The 20,242-nt window shown below is 43.6% G+C and overlaps 1 protein-coding gene across 9 annotated transcripts in view; it reads right to left on the minus strand.

Moving 5' to 3' along the window:
* c2h10orf67 (chromosome 2 C10orf67 homolog) overlaps positions 1-20,242 on the minus strand; it is a 247,269-nt gene that overhangs the window by 103,386 nt on the left and 123,641 nt on the right. For 8 of the 9 annotated variants that reach the window (XR_007246588.2, XM_048522278.2, XM_048522240.2 and 5 more), the window contains one exon: positions 18,229-18,282. The exons of the other annotated variant lie outside the window; for it this stretch is intronic. Coding sequence is in view for 7 of the 8 variants with exons in the window: in XM_048522278.2 (XP_048378235.1) it covers positions 18,229-18,282 (54 nt within the window). In the remaining variant the exon portion in view is untranslated. The remainder of the gene's footprint in view (positions 1-18,228; positions 18,283-20,242) is intronic. 9 annotated transcript variants of the gene reach the window in all.

The following is a 20,242-nucleotide window of genomic DNA, read 5'->3' on the forward strand; positions in this document are numbered from 1 at the left end:
AGTGGCAGTTAAGAAATGGTGACAACTCATTCAGAGATAGTAAGAACTGCTGGTGCTGGAATCAGAAATCACACAGTGTGGAGCTGGAGGAACACAGCAGGACGAGCAGCATTAGAGGAGCAGGAAAGCTGATGTTTCGGGTCAGGACCTTCTTCAGAAATGACATATTTCCAAGCCAGGATGGTGAGTGGTTTAGAGGAGAACTAGCAGATAGCAGAGTTCCTGTATGTGCTACCTTTGTCCTGCTGTTTGGAAGTCATTCTGTTTTGGAGAATACTATCTAAAGATATTTGATGAATTTCTGCAGTGTATCTTGTAAATAATATTAGCTCCTGCTTCTGAGCATCAGTGGTGGAGGGACAGAATATTTATGGATGCTAATCAAGTGGGCTGCTTTGTTCTGAAATGTTGTTGGAGCACAGCTCATCCATGTAAGTGGGAGAGTTCCATCACACTCCTGGCTTCTGCTTATCAACACTGGTCAGGCTTTGAGGAGTCAGGAGGTGAATTACTTGCTGCTGTATTCCTAGCCTGTGACCTGCTCTTGTCACGACACTATTTAAGGATGAACCTAGTTGAGTTTCTAATCAATGATGACCCCTTGAATGTTGATAGTGGGGCATTCAATGATGGTAACACCATTGAATGTCAAGAGGTGGTGATTAGATAGTCTCATATTGGAAATGGTCATTGCCTGGCATTTGTATTGTGTCAATGTTATTTGCTACTTGTCAGCCCAAACGTGGATATGGTCCAGATCTTGTTTCATTTGACCATGGACTGCTTCAATATCCGAGGAGTCACGAATGAGACTGAACATTGTACAATCATCAGCAAAAATCTCCACTTCTGACTTTGTGATGGAGGGAAAATCATAACACTATCCTCAAACTCCTCTGAGGCTGTCAAGGAGCTGAGATGACCCTCCTAAAACAACCTCTACCATCTTCTTTTGAGCCACATATGACTCCAACCAGTGAAGAGTTCACCCCCTATTCTCATTGTTTCCAAGCTAGCTTGGTTCCTTGATGCCACGTTTGACATCCAGGGACATTTATCCATAGGCTGTCACTCTTGCCTCACTTCTGGAATTCAGCTCTTTTGCCCATGTTTGACCAAAACTATAACCACATCAGGAGTTGGATGGGCCAGGCGGAAACCAGGTGGAAGACAGTCAGTTGTCGCTAAGCAAGTATTGCTTGATGTCGCTATTGATGACGCTTACCATTACTTAACAAATGGTTGAGAGTAGACTGGTGCAGAAATTGGTCAGGTTGGATTTATGCTGCTTTTTATGTACAGGACATATCTGGTGTTTTGAAGCTGGATAGAGTATTTGTGGATTGGAAGGCAGGATGTTAGAATTTGATGGTTGTACGATGATGGGGGGAAGAGTGCATGGTTTGTTTAAAAGATAATGTGTTTTTTTGGCTTGGAGATTAAAAAAAAGTCTGCATGCACTGGCTCCCACAGAATTTTCTAAGCTCTCAGAAAACCATCATCTAATCTAAATGGGCTTGGTGGTTAGCACTGCTGCCTCACAGTGCCAGGGATCCAGGTTCAATTCCACCCTTGGGCGACTGTCTGTGTGGAGTTTGCACATTCTCCCTGTGTCTGCGTGGGTTTCCTTGGGGTGTTCTGGTTTCCTCCCAAGGTCCAAAGATGTACAGGCTAGGTGGATTGGCCATGCTAAATTGCCTGTAGTGTTCAGGGGTGTGTAGATTAGGTGGGTTATAGGACAATGAGTCTATGCGGAATGCTCCAAGGCTCGGTGTGGACTTGTTGGGCCGAAGGGCCTGTTTCCACACTGCAGGGATTCTATGATAAAGGTACAGCGGTGCTCTTAGCTAACATTCTTGACACAAGAATTCAAAGGAGGAAGGTGTTCCTGATTGGAGGACTGCAGAGAAGGCAAAGAATATTCTGGGTGACTAATCCTGACAGTAATTTTGAGAAACTAAGTTTTAAATTATTTTTCAATAATTTTGGTTATATATGTGGGATTTATATCTCTTGGAAGAGCATACCGTTAAAATTATGATTATTCCGGAATAGTTAGTGTTTAAGGGGGAATTGTTTGGCTTGTTATTATTTCGATTAATTTGTTTAGTGTTAATAGTTAGATAAATATATTGTTATTGTTTATAAAATGGGTATCAGGGATTTTTTTTTCATTTAACCAATCCTTTTTAACAGATTATGAGGTGAGGTGAGCTTCTTTGGTGTTTCAGTTTTAGTTATCAGAGGGGTTGACCTCTTCTTCTTAGCAGATTGGGGGCTTGAATCCAGGATCTGTTCGGTTTGTGTATGGGACATGAACAGATATGAACAAATTTGGACAGATTTTGGGTACGAAAGATACCAACAGATTTAAACAGACTTGAGGCTTCAGGTCCCAGATCTTTAAATTAAAATGTAGGTGAAAAGTGGAAAATCTGTTTAATTTTGGTTACTTATGGTTGGTTAAATCAAAAATGGGGGGAATGGCTCTTAATATTGCTAAACAGATTCTGGGGTTTGAGAATGCTTCCCAAATTTGACAAGAAAGTTTAAAAAGACAGAGACAGGATATAATTTTAGACTTAGCAAACCGGCTATATTTGGGTTTAACTCAGGGCAAGAATTATAAAGGCGTTAGTCAAGCATTTAGGTATACCATAGAAACAGCGAAGTGCAGTGGAGTTAGAAATAGTTAAATTGACAATTAGAAAATTGAAGTTAGAAAGGGAAGAAGAGAGAGAATTATGGTTACAAGCAGATGAAAGCCAAAAAGAAAAAGGGAGAAGAAAAGGAAAAACAGAGAGAAGAAAGGAAGAAAGAGAGTTTGAAATTCGGAAATTGCAAATTAAACAAGAAAGTCAATTTAAAAGAATGGAAATGAAGGTAGAAGATAGGCTTAGTGAAGAGGAGAGTGATGAAGAGCAAACCTATCATAGCCAAAGACCTGGTAGCAATATATACAAACATATCAAAACACTACCAAAATTTGGGAAATTGGCTCACCAGATGGATTGTCCAGAAAAAATCTGAAGAAGGGTCCAGGCCTGAAACATCAGCTTTCCTGCTCCTCTGATGCTGCTTGGCCTGCTGGGTTCATCCAGCTCTACACCTTGTTATCTCAGATTCTCCAGCATTGGCAGTTCCTACAATCTCAGGTCAGATTTATGTTGAGTTTGTTAGAATTAAGCATAGCAACTTTGATAAATGGGTGAGAGCATTACAGATAGAAAACTCGCTAGATAGAAAAGACATATGAAGATCTTAGAGAGATTATTCTGCTGGAGATGTTCAGAACCCACTTACAGAAATGATAATAATCTGTGTTTGGGAAGAGAAAGTTAAAATGGTGAGAAGAGCTACAGAGGCGGCGGATGATTATACATTCGTGGATAAATCAAAATCTAGCTTCTAACAACAATTTTATTCCGTGAGGGATAGAAATTAGGTAAAAGGGAGATTCTTCCATGAAAAACAAAAAAAATGACCACATTGGGAACACTTTACCAGGTGCGAGAAAAGAAACCCCAGAGGATGAAAAAAAGGTGAAAAGCATCAGGTGTTTCCACTGTTATACAGTGGGACACACAAAGTCACAGTGCTAGTGGACTAAGGTAGGCACTAAAAGGATGTGGTAAAAAAAAGGCTAAACAGTGGGATTAGTTGAGGTAGAGAAGGATATCGCAACAGAGGTCAAGGCGCTGCAGGATAGTACGCAGCGTAGTCACGGGCTGGATAGTAAGATAGTGCCTGATTTCTTCAAAGACTTTACCACTGAGTAAACCTTATTCAGGAAGAACAGGGGGATAAGGTAAAGAAGTTAAAATATTGATGAAATGGTAAAGGGAAAACTGAAACAGGTACAGGATCAGGCATAAGTGATAATGGGAACTGCAGATGCTGGAGAATCCAAGATAATGAAATGTGAGGCTGGATGAACACAGCAGGCCAAGCAGCATCTCAGGAGCACAAAAGCTGACGTTTTGGGCCTAGACCCTTCATCAGAGAGGGGGATGGGGTGAGGGTTCTGGAATAAATAGGGAGAGAGGGGGAGGCGGACCGAAGATGGAGAGAAAAGAAGATAGGTGGAGAGGAGAGTATAGGTGGGGAGGTAGGGAGGGGATAGGTCAGCCCGGGGAAGACGGACAGGTCAAGGAGGTGGGATGAGGTTAGTAGGTAGGAAATGGAGGTGTGCCTTGGGGTGGGAGGAAGGGATGGGTGAGAGGAAGAACAGGTTAGGGAGGCAGAGACAGGTTGGACTGGTTTTGGGATGCAGTGGGTGGAGGGGAAGAGCTGGGCTGGTTGTGTGATGCAGTCGGGGGAGGGGACAAACTGGGCTCGTTTTGGGATGCGGTGGGGGAAGGGGAGATATTGAAGCTGGTGAAATCCACATTGATACCATTGGGCTGGAGGGCTCCCAAGCAGAATATGAGTTGCTGTTCCTGCAACCTTCGGGTGGCATCATTGTGGCACTGCAGGAGGCCCATGATGGACATGTCATCTAAAGAATGGGAGGGGGAGTTGAAATGGTTTGCGACTGGGAGGTGCAGTTCCACTCTCTCCGTGACTGCCTTGTTCACTCCACACTGCCCTCCAACCCCACCACACCCGGCACCTTCCCCTGCAACCGCAGGAAATGCTACACTTGCCCCCACACCTCCTCCCTCACCCCTATCCCAGGCCCCAAGATGACTTTCCACATTAAGCAGAGGTTCACCTGCACATCTGCCAATGTGGTATACTGCATCCACTGTACCCAGTGTGGCTTCCTCTACGTTGGGGAAACCAAGCGGAGGCTTGGGGACCGCTTTGCAGAACACCTCCGCTCGGTTTGCAATAAACAACTGCACCTCCCAGTCGCAAACCATTTCAACTCCCCCTCCCATTCTTTGGATGACATGTCCATCATGGGCCTCCTGCAGTGCCACAATGATACCACCCGAAGGTTGCAGGAACAGCAACTCATATTCCACTTGGGAACCCTGCAGCCCAATGGTATCAATGTGGACTTCACCAGCTTCAAAATCTCCCCTTCCCCCACCGCATCCCAAAACCAGTCCAGTTCGTCCCCTCCCCCCACTGCACCACACAACCAGCCCAGCTCTTCCCCTCCACCCACTGCATCCCATAACCAGTCCAACGTGTCTCTGCCTCCCTAACCTGTTCTTCCTCTCACCCATCCCTTCCTCCCACACCAAGCCGCACCTCCATCTCCTACCTACCAACCTCATCCCACCTCCTGGACTGACCTATCCCCTCCCTACCTCCCCACCTATACTTTCCTCTCCACCTATCTTCTTTTCTCTCCATCTTCGGTAGGCCTCCCCCTCTCTCCCTATTTATTCCAGAACCCTCACCCCATCCCCCTCTCTGATGAAGGGTCTAGGCCCAAAACGTCAGCTTTTGTGCTCCTGAGATGCTGCTGGGCCTGCTGTGTTCATCCAGCCTCATTTCATTATACAGGATCAGGCAGGCGTGTTTAGTTCTGAAAGACTAATGGAGTTACAACAAAAAGGTGAGACAATAAAATAATTATATCACAATGATGCCACCCGAAGGTTGCAGGAACAGCAACTCATATTCTGCTTGGGAGCCCTCCAGCCCAGTCGTATCAATGTGGACTTCACCAGCTTCAATATCTCCCCTTCCCCCACCGCATCCCAAAACGAGCCCAGTTTGTCCCCTCCCCCGACTGCATCACACAACCAGCCCAGCTCTTCCCCTCCACCCACTGCATCCCAAAACCAGTCCAACCTGTCTCTGCCTCCCTAACCTGCTCTTCCTCTCACCCATCCCTTCCTCCCACCCCGAGGCACACCTCCATCTCCTACCTACCAACCTCATCCCACCTCCTGGACTGACCTATCCCCTCCCTACCTCCCCACCTATACTTTCCTCTCCACCTATCTTCTTTTCTCTCCATCTTCGGTCCGCCTCCCCCTCTCTCCCTATTTATTCCAGAACCCTCACCCCATCTCCCTCTCTGATGAAGGGTCTAGGCCCAAAATGTCAGCTTTTGTGCTCCTGAGATGCTGCTTGGCCTGCTGTGTTCATCCAGCCTCACATTTCATTATCTTGGATTCTCCAGCATCTGCAGTTCCCATTATCTCTATATCATAAAGCCTCCTGGATAAAAGAATCAAATGTATTCCAGAATGTTATTACATTAAGAATAAAATCCTAAGGTGGAAATGAAGACCTTGGCAGGTTAGTGCAGAGGAGAAATGGGTGGAAGTTCACCAGATTGTGTTGCTGGTAGCATACAGTATTGCGACTATCACACAAATTACCTTTGGAGGTCATCTAGGGATGAGGAAAACTCAGGTTAAGATACAGAAGCATTTTTATTGACCTGGATTACATAAATATGTGGTTGAATTTTGCTGTAACTGTCGTATGTGTCAGATAATAAAAAACCATAGGCAGTAATAAAACAAGTACCTTTATTGCCAATTCCCACATTTCATATAGGTTATGACAGAAAACTGGGCCTCTCCCTAAAACCAAAATTGTGAACCAGTATCTGCTAAACAAAATGGATGTGTCTACCAGATTTCCAGAGGCATTTCTATTACAAATGTCAAGGCAAAAAAGGCTTAGGAGTTGCTTGCTTTCTTTACCCACTACGCAGGGAGATTCTGTCGGACCAAGGATCTAAGTTTACTGCTAAATTGTTTAAGGAGGTCATGGATAGTTTAGGCATCTAACATTTCAAATCCAGTGCATACCATCCTGAATCCCAGGGAACATTGGAAAGGTGGCATTAGGCCCTAAAGACAATGCTGAAGACTTATTGCCAGGATTACCCAAATAATTGGGATTAAGGTATGCCTTTTATATTATTTGCTATTAGAGATGCTACAAATCAATAAACTCAGTTTACTGCATTTGAATTCAGACACAAAGTAAGAGGACCTTTAAAATTAATTAAGGAAAAGCTGATAGGTCCAAAGTCAGATATCTCACAGTTGGATTATATCTGTGAGGTGAGATAAAGATTAAACAGAGTAGGTGAATTCGCGAGACAACATTTGAAGGTGGCACAGCATCTAATGAAGCAAGAGGCAGACAAGAAATCATTTGTATATTTGCCCATGGTGGTAAAGTATTGATGTTGTTAGCAGTGGTAGGAGATCCCTTCGCAGCAAGGTTTTGTAGACCCTGTCAGATTAAGAAGAAGTTAAATCAGGTGAGTTATTTGGTAAAGATGCCAGATAGGAAAAAGAATATCAGAAAAGTCATGTGAACATGTTGAAGCCTTACTATGGGAAAGGAACCCAAAGAAACGTGTATTAATTACTGACACTCAGGACGAGGAATCAAATTCAAATGATTTGGATTTTCATGTGCCTCAGAATAAATTGAATAATGAGGAAGTCCTTAAAGAATGGGGTAGGGTAGTAAGCTATCTGTCTGAGGAATGGAGAGCTGAATTGAAAGGCTTGTTGCAGTATTATGAGGGCATATGTAGAGATAAAATGGAGAGGACTAATGCCACAGTTCATGAGGTGGAAGTAGGGAATGCTGTTCCAATAAAACATCTCTACAGTCTTAATCCTCTCAAAGCAGCACAGGTACAGAAGGAAGTGGAAGCAACGCACCAAGAAGACATCATCAAACTGAATCAGAATGAGTGGAGCTCGCTGATCATGTTGGATCCCAAACCTGATGGTACTTAATGATGCTGCATAGATTATTGGAAGGTTAATTCCATGACCAAAAATCAGACTCATGCCCAAATGGACTGAGTGGACAAAGCTGGAGAAGCCACTTACATCACAAAGTTGGACATACTTTATGGTTACTGACAAGTACCTTTGTTAGAGAGAGCAAAAAAGGTTTCTGCTTTTGTAACCCCAAAAGGGCTTGATCAATTCAAAGTAATGTCCTTTGGAACGAAGAACTCACCAGCCACATTTCAAAGAGTTGTGAATGTAGTTGTGGCAGGATTGACTAATTGTGCTGCGTGTATAGATGGCTGAGTGATCTTTAGCCATTTGTGGACAGATCACATGGTGCATTTGGCAGAGCTTTTTAAGAGACTACAGAAGGCAAAAATGGTCATAAATTTGGCAAAGACAGAATTCATGAAGGCGGAAGTGATATTTTTAGGGTAGAACATGGAAGGATGACTCTGAGGAATGTGAAGATGTCGGCCATCGAGGAATTTCCAACACCATCCTCACAGAAACAGGTGCTGTGATTTTTGGAAGTAAGTGGGTTTGACTGTAAGTTTATACCAACCTTTAGTAGTGTGTTGGCACTGTTGCTGGGTTTGTTAGAGAAGAACATGAAATTTCAGTGCACAGAACAATACCAGGAGGCATTTGAGAACTGAAAAGCAGTGTTAACCACCGCACTGTACACTGATCAAAGCCCTTTGACATTTTTGGAAAGAATCAAAACAAGAACACCAGGCTATTTCATTGGAGTCTTATGCTACAAGCATTTAATTTACAAACTGTACGTGTTGTGGGTCGTGAAAATGTTACTGCAGATGCGTTATTGTGGGTTTAAAAGGAAAATGTGTATATAAGATAGAAATGGTACTGTTCGATGTTATATATATGTACACGGAATTAGTATGAACTGTGTAACTCCAGATTAATGTCCTATGTACCTAGTAATAATGGCATTAAGATTATGAAAAAAAAACAACTTTTCATAATGAGAGATAATGGGAACTGCAGATGCTGGAGATTCCAAGATAATAAAATGTGAGGCTGGATGAACACAGCAGGCCAAGCAGCATCTCAGGAGCACAAAAGCTGACGTTTCGGGCCTAGACCCTTCATCAGAGAGGGGGATGGGGAGAGGGAACTGGAATAAATAGGGAGAGAGGGGGAGGCGGACCGAAGATGGAGAGTAAAGAAGATAGGTGGAGAGAGTGTAGGTGGGGAGGTAGGGAGGGGATAGGTCAGTCCAGGGAAGACGGACAGGTCAAGGAGGTGGGATGAGGTTAGTAGGTAGCTGGGGGTGCGGCTTGGGGTGGGAGGAAGGGATGGGTGAGAGGAAGAACCGGTTAGGGAGGCAGAGACAGGTTGGACTGGTTTTGGGATGCAGTGGGTGGGGGGAAGAGCTGGACTGGTTGTGTGGTGCAGTGGGGGGAGGGGATGAACTGGGCTGGTTTAGGGATGCAGTGGGGCAAGGGGAGAGGAGCTCGAACAGTTCATCCACTTCACCAACACCTTCCACCCCAACCTTCAGTTCACCTGGGCCATCTCCAGCACATCCCTCACCTTCCTGGACCTCTCAGTCTCCATCTCAGGCAACCAGCTTGTAACTGATGTCCATTTCAAGCCCACCGACTCCCACAGCTACCTAGAATACACCTCCTCCCACCCACCCTCCTGCAAAAAATCCATCCCCTATTCCCAATTCCTCCGCCTCCGCCGCATCTGCTCCCACGATAAGACATTCCACTCCCGCACATCCCAGATGTCCAAGTTCTTTAAGGACCGCAACTTTCCCCCCACGGTGATCGAGAACGCCCTTGACCGCGTCTCCCGCATTTCCCGCGACACATCCCTCACACCCCGCCCCCGCCACAACCGCCGCAAGAGGATCCCCTTCGTTCTCACACACCACCCTACCAACCTCCGGATACAACGCATCATCCTCCGACACTTCCGCCATTTACAATCCGACCCCACCACCCAAGACATTTTTCCATCCCCTCCCCTGTCTGCTTTCCGGAGAGATCACTCTCTCCGTGACTCCTTTGTTCGCTCCACACTGCCCTCCAACCCCACCACACCCGGCACCTTCCCCTGCAACCGCAGGAAATGCTACACTTGTCCCCACACCTCCTCCCTCACCCCCATCCCAGGCCCCAAGATGACATTCCACATCAAGCAGAGGTTCACCTGCACATCTGCCAATGTGGTATACTGCATCCACTGTACCCGGTGCGGCTTCCTGTACATTGGGGAAACCAAGCGGAGGCTTGGGGACCGCTTTGCAGAACACCTCCGCTCAGTTCGCAACAAACAACTGCACCTCCCAGTCGCAAACCATTTCCACTCCCCCTCCCATTCTCTTGATGACATGTCCATCATGGGCCTCCTGCACTGCCACAATGATGCCACCCGAAGGTTGCAGGAACAGCAACTCATATTCCGCCTGGGAACCCTGCAGCCATACGGTATCAATGTGGACTTCACCAGTTTCAAAATCTCCCCTTCCCCTACTGCATCCCTAAACCAGCCCAGTTCATCCCCTCCCCCCACTGCACCACACAACCAGCCCAGTTCGTCCCCCCCACCCACTGCATCCCAAAACCAGTCCAACCTGTCTCTGCCTCCCTAACCGGTTCTTCCTCTCACCCATCCCTTCCTCCCACCCCAAGCCGCACCCCCAGCTACCTACTAACCTCATCCCACCTCCTTGACCTGTCCGTCTTCCCTGGACTGACCTATCCCCTCCCTACCTCCCCACCTACACCCTCTCCACCTATCTTCTTTACTCTCCATCTTCGGTCCGCCTCCCCCTCTCTCCCTATTTATTCCAGTTCCCTCCCCCCATCCCCCTCTCTGATGAAGGGTCTAGGCCCGAAACGTCAGCTTTTGTGCTCCTGAGATGCTGCTTGGCCTGCTCTGTTCATCCAGCCTCACATTTTATTAACTTTTCATAACGGTTCTTTTTTTTCTTAAGGCAGGTGATGTTACAACTTGATGGTTGTAAAATGATAGAGAGCAAGAGTGTGTGGTTCCTTTAAAAGATGATGTGTTTTTAGGCTTGGAAATTTAAAAATGTCTGTAGGCAGAGGCCGCTGCTCAGAGAGTTCTCAAAATTGAAATATTGTATCAAAAGGTTACACTGTTAGCAGGCAAAGCAGCATTTTTACCAAGACAACAGGTTTTTGAATTTAACCAATTAATTTAAACCAGGCTCTGGATACCAAACACATTTAAACTTAAATCTGATGGTTTTGACAACGTTGCACCAATCCTATTGTAAGAAATTAATAGGTAATCAAGGGTATAATAGAAGAAATCATTTGAAAATCGGTGTGAGAGTCAACTGTCATCTGCCAAGAGAACAGCTCTCAGATATAAAAGCAAGAATAACTGGCTCTCACAAAATTCTCTAAGCGCTCAGAAAACCATCGCACTCTTAGCTAATATTCCTGACACAAGAATTCAACAGGGGAAGGCATTCCTGACTGGAGGACAGTGGATAAGGCAAAGAACATTTTGGAAGACTTATCCAGGCTGTAACTTTGAGAGACTAAGTTTTAGTTAATTTTTCTTATTAATTTGGGTTATATATGTGCGACTTATATCTTTTGGAGCAGCATACCATTAGAATTGTGTTTATTCTGGAATAGTTAGTAGTTAAGGGGAAATTGTTTGGTTTGTTAGTAGTTTGGTTAATTTGTTTACTGTTAGAGTTAGATAAATTATTACTTGTTGATTATAATGTAAGTATCAGGGATTTCTTTCATTTAACCACCCCTTTTATAACATTACATGGCGATACAAATTTTGTTGGGTATTTTAGTTTTAATTATCAGAGTGCTGGGGGGGGGGGGGTGGTCGACCTTTCTTTCGTAATACTGGGCAACTATCCAAATTGTCAGGTAGATGTCAGCGTTGTGACGACACTGGAACAGCTTGGTTAGAGTTGTGGCGTGTTTTGGAGCACAAATTTTCAGTAATATTGCCAGAATGTTGTTAGGCCCATTGCCTCTGTGGTATCTGACCATTTCATGATATTACATGGAGCAAATTGATTTGGTTAAAGACTGGCATTTGTGAAGCTGGGGACCACTGAAGGAGGTCAACTTTGATCTTTAGACCCCAGGTTTAGAATATCACTCTGGTGCTTTCTCTGGTGTTATGTGCTTTTTTTCTCTTACATCTACAAGAAGAGGAATAGAGACAGACATTTGATCCATGTAAAGAGAATTACCTCCACTGTTTGAAGTAGTATCTTTTACAATGGCACCACTTGCATCTGATGCTGTTTCAGAGACAAAGGCATTCCTCCAAGGTTGGGGATCAGCATGTGCCCTCTGTCTCCAAGATGTTTTTTATACTATACATTGTAATAGAATAGGTAGAAGACTCACTAACCTGACCTACTTGTGCCACTTACAGCACTGTACCAAAGCTCACTAAAGCTTCCTAGAGGGCTCTGGCCACCTGTGAGATCTGCATTCACACTCTCTTGGTGATAATGGCAGACATCTTACAGCCTGTTAGTAAGGGTTTGTTCTTCTTGCTGCTGACTGCCTGGACAAGAAATTCAAGGTTGTGGTCATTAAGGCTTGGACAGCATGTGTCCTGACTCTCCTGGCTGCTTCTTATTTCAGCTATCCTGACATTGTAACAGACAAATAGATGCTTGTTGAGAATAGAACAGAATATCCTTGATTGTCACATGCATTCAATATAAAATACAGTGAAAAGAGTGTACCATCACTCATACATAAGCACCATTCGCAGAATAAAATTTTTAAAAAAACTCAAAGACAGTCCAACTTTTTCTTCTCCGCCGCATACCACCACTAGAGTCCCACTCCGAGCTTCCCAGTACACCATACTGCAGGGAGTGTTCCACTCTGGGCTGCACAGGCCATGCCACGCCACCAACAGAGTGACCCACTCCGGTCTTCCCAACCCACGCCATACTGCTGTCAGGGGCCTGCTCCACATGGAAGTGAGAGTCCTGTTCCATGCCTCACAGGCCAACTCACCATCTCTACAGACATGTTGCCTCTGAAAATGCTGCTGTCACTCGGGAGCTCAAGATGACTAGTGGTAGTTTAACCTGAGGATCTCCACACTTCAGATGAGGGGAGAAGGTGACAAGGAGATGGTAATCTCAGCCAGCAATAGGAATTGAACCCATGTTTTTGGTATCATTCAGCATTGCAAGCCAAGCAGCCAGCCAACTGAGCTAACCAACCTCCTTAACTGTAAAGTCACCATAGGGCCAGACATGGAAGTGCACGTGATTGTAATGTGCAAATGATGTCCGGTTTGAGTTCAACCGGGGCACTCAGCACCTGATTTCATTTTAAACATGGGTAAAAGAGCTGAATCCCAGAGGTAAGGTGAAAGTGACAGCCCTTGGACTATATTTGGACTTAATGTTAAATCTGCCATCAAAGAGCCCTGGGCAAAGCTGGAATCAATCAGAACATGAGGGAAAGCCCTCTGCTGGTTGGATTCATACCCAAAACATACGAAGATGTGATTGTTGGAGGAAGTCAGTCATCACAGCTTTAGGACATCTTTGTAAGAGTTCCTCAGGGTAGTGTCCTAGGCCCAAAATATCTTCTGCTACTTCATCGATGACCTTCCCTCCACTTTCCATCCATCATAAGGTCAGAAGTGGGGATGTTGGCTGATGATTGCGCAATGTAAGCACAATTCATGATTCCTTAATCTATGTTTAAACGTAGAAGCTAGACAATATCCAGGCTTGGGCTGATAAGTGACAAGTAACTTTGGTGCTACACAAATGCCAAGCATTCATCATTTCCTATAGGAGGCTAACTAACCAACGTGCATTGACATTAAATGGTGTTACTATCACTGAATCCTCCACTATCAATATCTTGGGGATTAACGTTGACTAGATACTGAAATGGACTAGCCATACAAGTACTGTGGTTACAACAGCAGGTCAGAGACTATAGATGCTGCAGCAAGTAATTCACTTTCTGACTCCCCAAAGCCTGTCCACCACCTGCAAGGCGCAAGTCAGGAGAGTGATAGCATACTTCATCTTGCCAAGATAAGTGCTCCAGTAACACTTGATAAACTTGACACGATCCAACTCAAAGCAGCCTGCTTGATTGGCACCACTTTCATACTCTCCATCACCGATGCTCAGTAGCTGCAACACATACCATTTTCAAGGGGAACTGTGGAAATTCACTACAGTTCTTAGACAGAACCTTTCAAACGCAAGGCCATGATCATCTAGAAGGACTGTGACACCAGATACATGGGAACACCACCAGCATTTGCAACTGAAGCGGCAGAGGAGCCCAGAATTCTTGTTTGTGGGGCATGTGTGTGTTCAGCAGCATCAGTGAAATGGGCCCAACGATGAAGAGATGAAACCTAAAGTGGGGCAACTTTTACATTGGTTAGTCCGGTACTGGCAGCAGTGAGGCAGTGGAGGTCTCCCTTGAGACGAGATGCCAGCATGGACTGGGTCGGAAAAACTGATTTTTTGAACATTTTACTTCTTTATTTTTCTAATTTATTATTATGACCAATAATGTTGGACTATTTATTGCTTTCCAAATTTTGTTTTACTTCTTAAGAGTTTGACCTTAAGTATGCAGTGGTTAGCACTGCAGCCTCACAGCGCCAGGGACCCGGGTTCGATTCCTGCCTCAGGTGACTGTCTGTGTGGAGTTTGCATATTCTCCCCATGTCTGCGTGGGTTTCCTCCGGGTGCTCTGGTTTCCTCCCACAGTCCAAAGATGTGCAGGTTAGGTGGATCGGCCATGCTAAATTGCCCATCGTGTTCAGGGGTGTGTGGGTTATAGGGGGATGGGTCAGGGTGGGATGCTTGAAGGGGCGATGTGGACTTGTTGGGCCGAAGGGCCTGTTTCCACACTGTAGGGAATCTAATCTAATCTAATCTATCTGAACCTAGGTACCTTTGTACCTAGGTCTCTGCTGAAGGGTCTACGCCCGAAACATCAGCTTTTGTGCTCCTGAGATGCTGCTTGGCCTGCTGTGTTCATCCAGCTTCACACTTTGTTACCTTTGTACCTAAGATGGCTGTAATTGTAATGGCTGCAAAGTTTTCACTGTACTCATTTGAATATGTGATAATAAAGCTAATTCAACTCAAATCAATTCAATTCAGCTGTAAGCTCCACTTCAAGCCACTCACGACCCTGGCTTAGAAACATATCACTGTTTCTACAATGTGACTGCACCAAAATAATGGAATTCCCTCTCTACCAGCTTTGTAGGTCTATCAATAGCACATGATGTGCAGCAGTTCAAGAAGGTAGCTCGCCACCACCTTCTCAAGGGCAACTAGGGGCAAATAAAAAATTGTTGGCCCAATGATGTCCATGTCTCATGAGTGAATCTTTTTAAAAAGTACATAGATCAGTATTTATGTCACCCATGTGTGGTCGATCAACAGCTTGGCAGGAATGACAATGACAGCGAGGGCTTGGTGTTTTGTGGTCTGATATATCAGTGACAGAACCACAGATAGCTTCAGCATTGCTTTCTGTGTGTCAGAATGAAATGTGCTGACACTGCAGCAACATTCTAAGGCGTTAGAACCCATTGATGGCAGACGTGGCTTGGAATGGAGTAAGGCTGGGAGTGCTCAAAGGATTAATCATTGTCTAGACTCCCCTGTTGAAGTTATTTTGAGTTGGGCTTTATGAGGGGCTACAGAGGAAGCAGCTGCTCTTATTCTGAACTTTGCGTTACTATGACTTGCTGGATGTTCACTTGGCAAAATGCAGAAGTGGTACATGGAAAGGTTGGTCTACAAATCTCCTCAGAAGTGTGAGTTCTCAGCCAGGAAATCATTATAAAAATGAATTATGCATCATGGATGTTCCTTCATATTTGGCTAACTTTCAGAGGAGCATCAATTCATTCCATGGCAATGGCATCAGCAAAGTCAGAAGTTGCCCATAGCTCAAACGCCAGTCAGTTCTTGCTTCCGACACAAATTATAGCCTAAACATATTATGGTGATTATAAAATAACATTACTAAGTCAAAATGACCTCCCTCCTTATTGATTCTGTGAAAAATTCTTGCAGACAGCTGTCCTGAATAGCCTAGAAATGTCTTTCTGATATGACATTGCATGCTTAATGCAATCCATGTGAAACTTAATTTGACTTCAGCAGTAAAGGAGGAGAGCAGCCCCCACCCACCCCCCCCCCCACCCCATCTACATTAATGGAGTGAAGATTGAGAGGATTGAGAGCATCAATGTCCGAGGAGTGACAATAACCAACAACCTGTCCTGGACTTTTCAATGCAATGGTCAAGAAGGCACAACAATGCCTCTTCTTCCTCTGGTGGCTCAGGAAGTTTGGCATATCTACAAGGACACTCACTAACTATTACAAATGCACCATAGAAAGCATACTGTATGGGTGCATAATAGCCTAGTACGATAACTGTTCTGCCCAGGATTGTAAGAAACTACAGAAGGTTGTGTGCACAGCCCAGACCTTCATGGAAGCCAACCTCCCATCCATGGACTTCATTTACACCTCTTGTTGCCACGTAAAGGCTGCCAACTTCATCAAAGACTCCTCCCACCCTGGTAATGGACTCCTACAACCTCTTCTGTCAGGCACAAGATACGAAAGCTTGAACACACACACACACACACCAGCAGGTTCAAGAACAGCTTCTTCCCTGTTGTTATTAGACTGATCAACGGATTCTCTAAATTCAAATAATTTTGATCTTGTTAATCTTATTCTTGCCTTGTTCACATCATGTACAGTGTAATCTGTATGTCTCATTCTGTTCAAGTCTTTTTCATCCTTTGATCTGTATGTCCTTGCTTCATATGATCTGCCTATAATGCTCATAAACAAAGTTTTTCACTGTACTTAGGTACACATGACAATAAATCAAATCAATCAGTCAAAAGTGCCTCATTGAATCCATTCTATCTTTACTGCATGTTTACTTCATGCTGCATTTATGCATTCTACAATTTTAAGATACTTAGCTCTGAAAGGTTTAAGCGCCATTCAATATGATGATGACATACACACATGGGTGGAAAAGCAACTCTGGATCTCAAAAGGAGAAAACCTACTATCCAGGTTTCCTTAATAATCTTACTGACTTGTACATGATTGTTATCACACAATAAATTGCATTTTGGGGAGGCAATGGTGTAGTGGTATTATTGCTGCACTGTTAATCCAGAAACCCAAACAATGTTCTGGGGACCTGGGTCTGAATCCTGCCACGGCAGACAGTGAAATTTGAATTCAACAAGTAGCTGGAATTAAGAATCTAATGATGACTGTGAATCCATTGCTGATTGTTGGAAAAACCCATTTGGTTCACTAACGTCTTTTAGACGTCCTTACCTGGTCTGGCCATATGTGACTCCAGACCCACAGCAATGTGACTGACTGTTAACTGTCCTCTGGTCAATTAGGGATGGGCAATAAATGCCTAGCCAGCGACACCCTCATCCCATGAATGAAAAAAGAAACAAAAATTTCAGATGACAGCCTCTTCTCATTCGATAACAAATGGTGTCCCTTAACCACACAAGGGTCGACAGGTATTTTAGATCCCGACTTAAAAGTACAATGGTGGCAGCAAATCTATTCCATGTACTTTTAACCGAGGTGACAGTCGTAAGGACCCATTGTACAACATCTACCATAGCATAATTGGAACAACTATTACTATAGCAAGTATAGCAACAGAATTAGTAAAATATATAGAATGGCAGTCTATATTTTAAATAATTTGTATTAAAAAATAAATTGGGGTTGGAGGGATCACATCTCCTTACTTTCATATGAAATTTTTATGCCTTACATTCCCATTAATTAATTGTTGGTCTCTTTCATGACACTTGCTTTTATTAGGCATGCAAAATAGTCCAACTCAATACTGCTCCACATTGGTTCACTGGGAGACTGCTTGAACGGTATGAGTAAAGCTTCTCGTTAGCTGATATCAGTTTTTGCGTCTGTTTTACGCTGCTTGTCTAGGGTGCTTGTGGTACAGTGGTAGTGTTCCTATCACTGTGCTAGGAGACCTTAATTTAAGTCCGACCTGCTCCAGCTGTGTGTAATAACATCTCTTTTAACAGGCTGATTAACAATGTCTAAGTAGTTTTGTCTGAACTCTCAAACTTGAAAGCAAGAAATAAATTTGTACTGAATTAGTATTTAACACTTTCATTTACATGTTATGACTGCCAAAAACAGGTAATGATATTTCAGTAAGACTAGTGAGCTTCAACTCCACTGGCCAAGTACTGTCAGTAATTATACAATAAACCTTTCATAGTGATCATTCATTTCATATGAAAATGGATTTTATCTTCTATGACTTCCTTTAAATTATTCAGTGCAAGATTTGTTAATACAGCATCTTTCAGAGAAAACTTCACTAATCTGGAACAATGGCTTCTGCTGATTAATCCAGAATTTAATCAAAAACACTTGTTCTGTATAAGATAGCACATACCTGATTGCTTTGAAATTCAGAGTTGCTAGAAGTGGACCACATACCTGAATCAATGTAGCATTTAATACATTCTCCATTTTTAATTTCTGTGCCTCCAACTGTCAATACAAAAATACGAACAAAATTTATTAAGAACTGTACTTTGGCAGTTCCTGCTCAGTGATTTCCTCAAATAATTAAATGTTCTGTTCATTAAATTATTTTCTCCTCAGCTAGCACTGCATCATATTTAGCTCTGTAGATTCTACTTCAGATGTGTGAAAACAACCTAGGTTGACTTTATAAAATATATGTCGGTAATACAGGCCATTTAAAACATCTCAATTATTCATCTACTCACGGTTTCCTACTTTTCCTCGAACTCACATCTTCAAGTATAACAACTGTGACCCTCTGCTAGCAATGATGAAGAACTGAGTTTGAATCCCACCAAAAAATGTGCAGTAGCGAAATTTAATTCAGTAAATCTGGCAGGCTGTACTAGTAAAAATAAACTGTTGTGAAGCTGCAGCATTATCATTAACACTCAAATGATTCACTAATTTCTTTCTGAGAGTGGAAATTGTCAGTCCTTCTCACTCTGATGCTATCTATCTCCAGTTCCACAGTACAACAATATAGGCAATGTGGTCCCAGTGGCAGATCCAGAGGTAGGCATCTTTGTTTCTCCCTCTCTTGTGTAATTTAACACTGAGTTCCCAGTGTCGGGCCTCTGACATGTGGTCTCTGTGCAACTCTACATCCTTTTCCGCTCACTGCTAGTTCCTAACAGAATCATAGAGTCATACAGCAGGGAAACAGACCCTTCAGTCCAACCAGTCCATGCCGAACATAATTCTACACTAGTCCCACCGACCTGCTCATGGCCCATATGCTTCCAAAGTTATCCTATTCATTTATATATTCAAATGTCTTTTAAATGTTGTATTTGTAGCTGAATCCACCACTTCTCTAGTTCATTCCACACACGAACCACCTTCCATGTAAAAAATTTGCTTCTCATGTCTTTTTTAAATCTCTCTCCTCTCACCTTAGAATGCGCCCCCCGCCGCCGAGTCTTGAAATCTCCCATCCAAGGGAAAAGACAACTACCATTAACTCTATCTATACTTCTCAATATTTTATAAACTTCCATGAGGGCGCCTCTCAACCTCCACTGAGAAAAGTCCCAGCCTATCCAGCCTTTCTTTATAACTCAAACTTTCCATATCCAGTAAAATCCTGATAAATCTCTTATGAGTCCCCTCCAGCTTGATTATATCCTTCTTATAATTGAGCGACCAGAACTGGACACTGTTCCAGAAGAGATTCAACCCTGTATGTTTGACCTAGAAGGTCTCAAAGCAACCTCATATAGATAATGAAAGCTGCCTTGAAACGTTGCCCACATTTCAACATGTGTTTCTTAAATTACACTGTTTTCACTTTTCCAATCTATCTTGAAGAGTATTTCAAGTGTTGATTTGGCAGCACAAAGACCTTTCTGTCATCATTTCTAGCATTGCGTTCAAATGGATAAAGCTATGACTTATTTTCATGCCAATAAATAGACCTTTATAGATGAATTTTGAGATCTTATGTGATTTGTCACCTGACTATTATATTACAAATTAATAACTAATCAAATAAATCAAACATGTTTGGTCGACATAACAGGATCGGTGGTGTGCTGAAACTGCAATACTTGGTTTTTGTGGACAGAATTGCAATACATTTTCTCCTTAGGTATATGTAGTTTTTGCAACTTCTGCTCAGAGTTGCTGAGCTGGAGTCAGACATGCTGACGTTGCAAGTATTTCGGAGAGAGAGGGATAAACTTAGTTCTAGGAGGCAATCACAGTGGTTAGCACTGTTGCCTCACAGCGCCAGGGAGCTAGGTTTGATTCCACCCTCAGGTACTGTCTGTGTGGAGTTTTCACATTCTTCCCATGTCTGTGTGAGTTTCCTCTGGGAGCTCTGGTTTCCTTCCATAGTCCAAATGTGTGCAGGTTAGATGGATTGGTCGTGCTAAATTGCCCGTAGTATCAAGGATGTGCAGGCTTGGTGAATTAGCCATGG

This window comes from Stegostoma tigrinum, chromosome 2 (genome assembly GCF_030684315.1).
Source record: "Stegostoma tigrinum isolate sSteTig4 chromosome 2, sSteTig4.hap1, whole genome shotgun sequence".
NCBI lineage: Eukaryota > Metazoa > Chordata > Chondrichthyes > Orectolobiformes > Stegostomatidae > Stegostoma > Stegostoma tigrinum.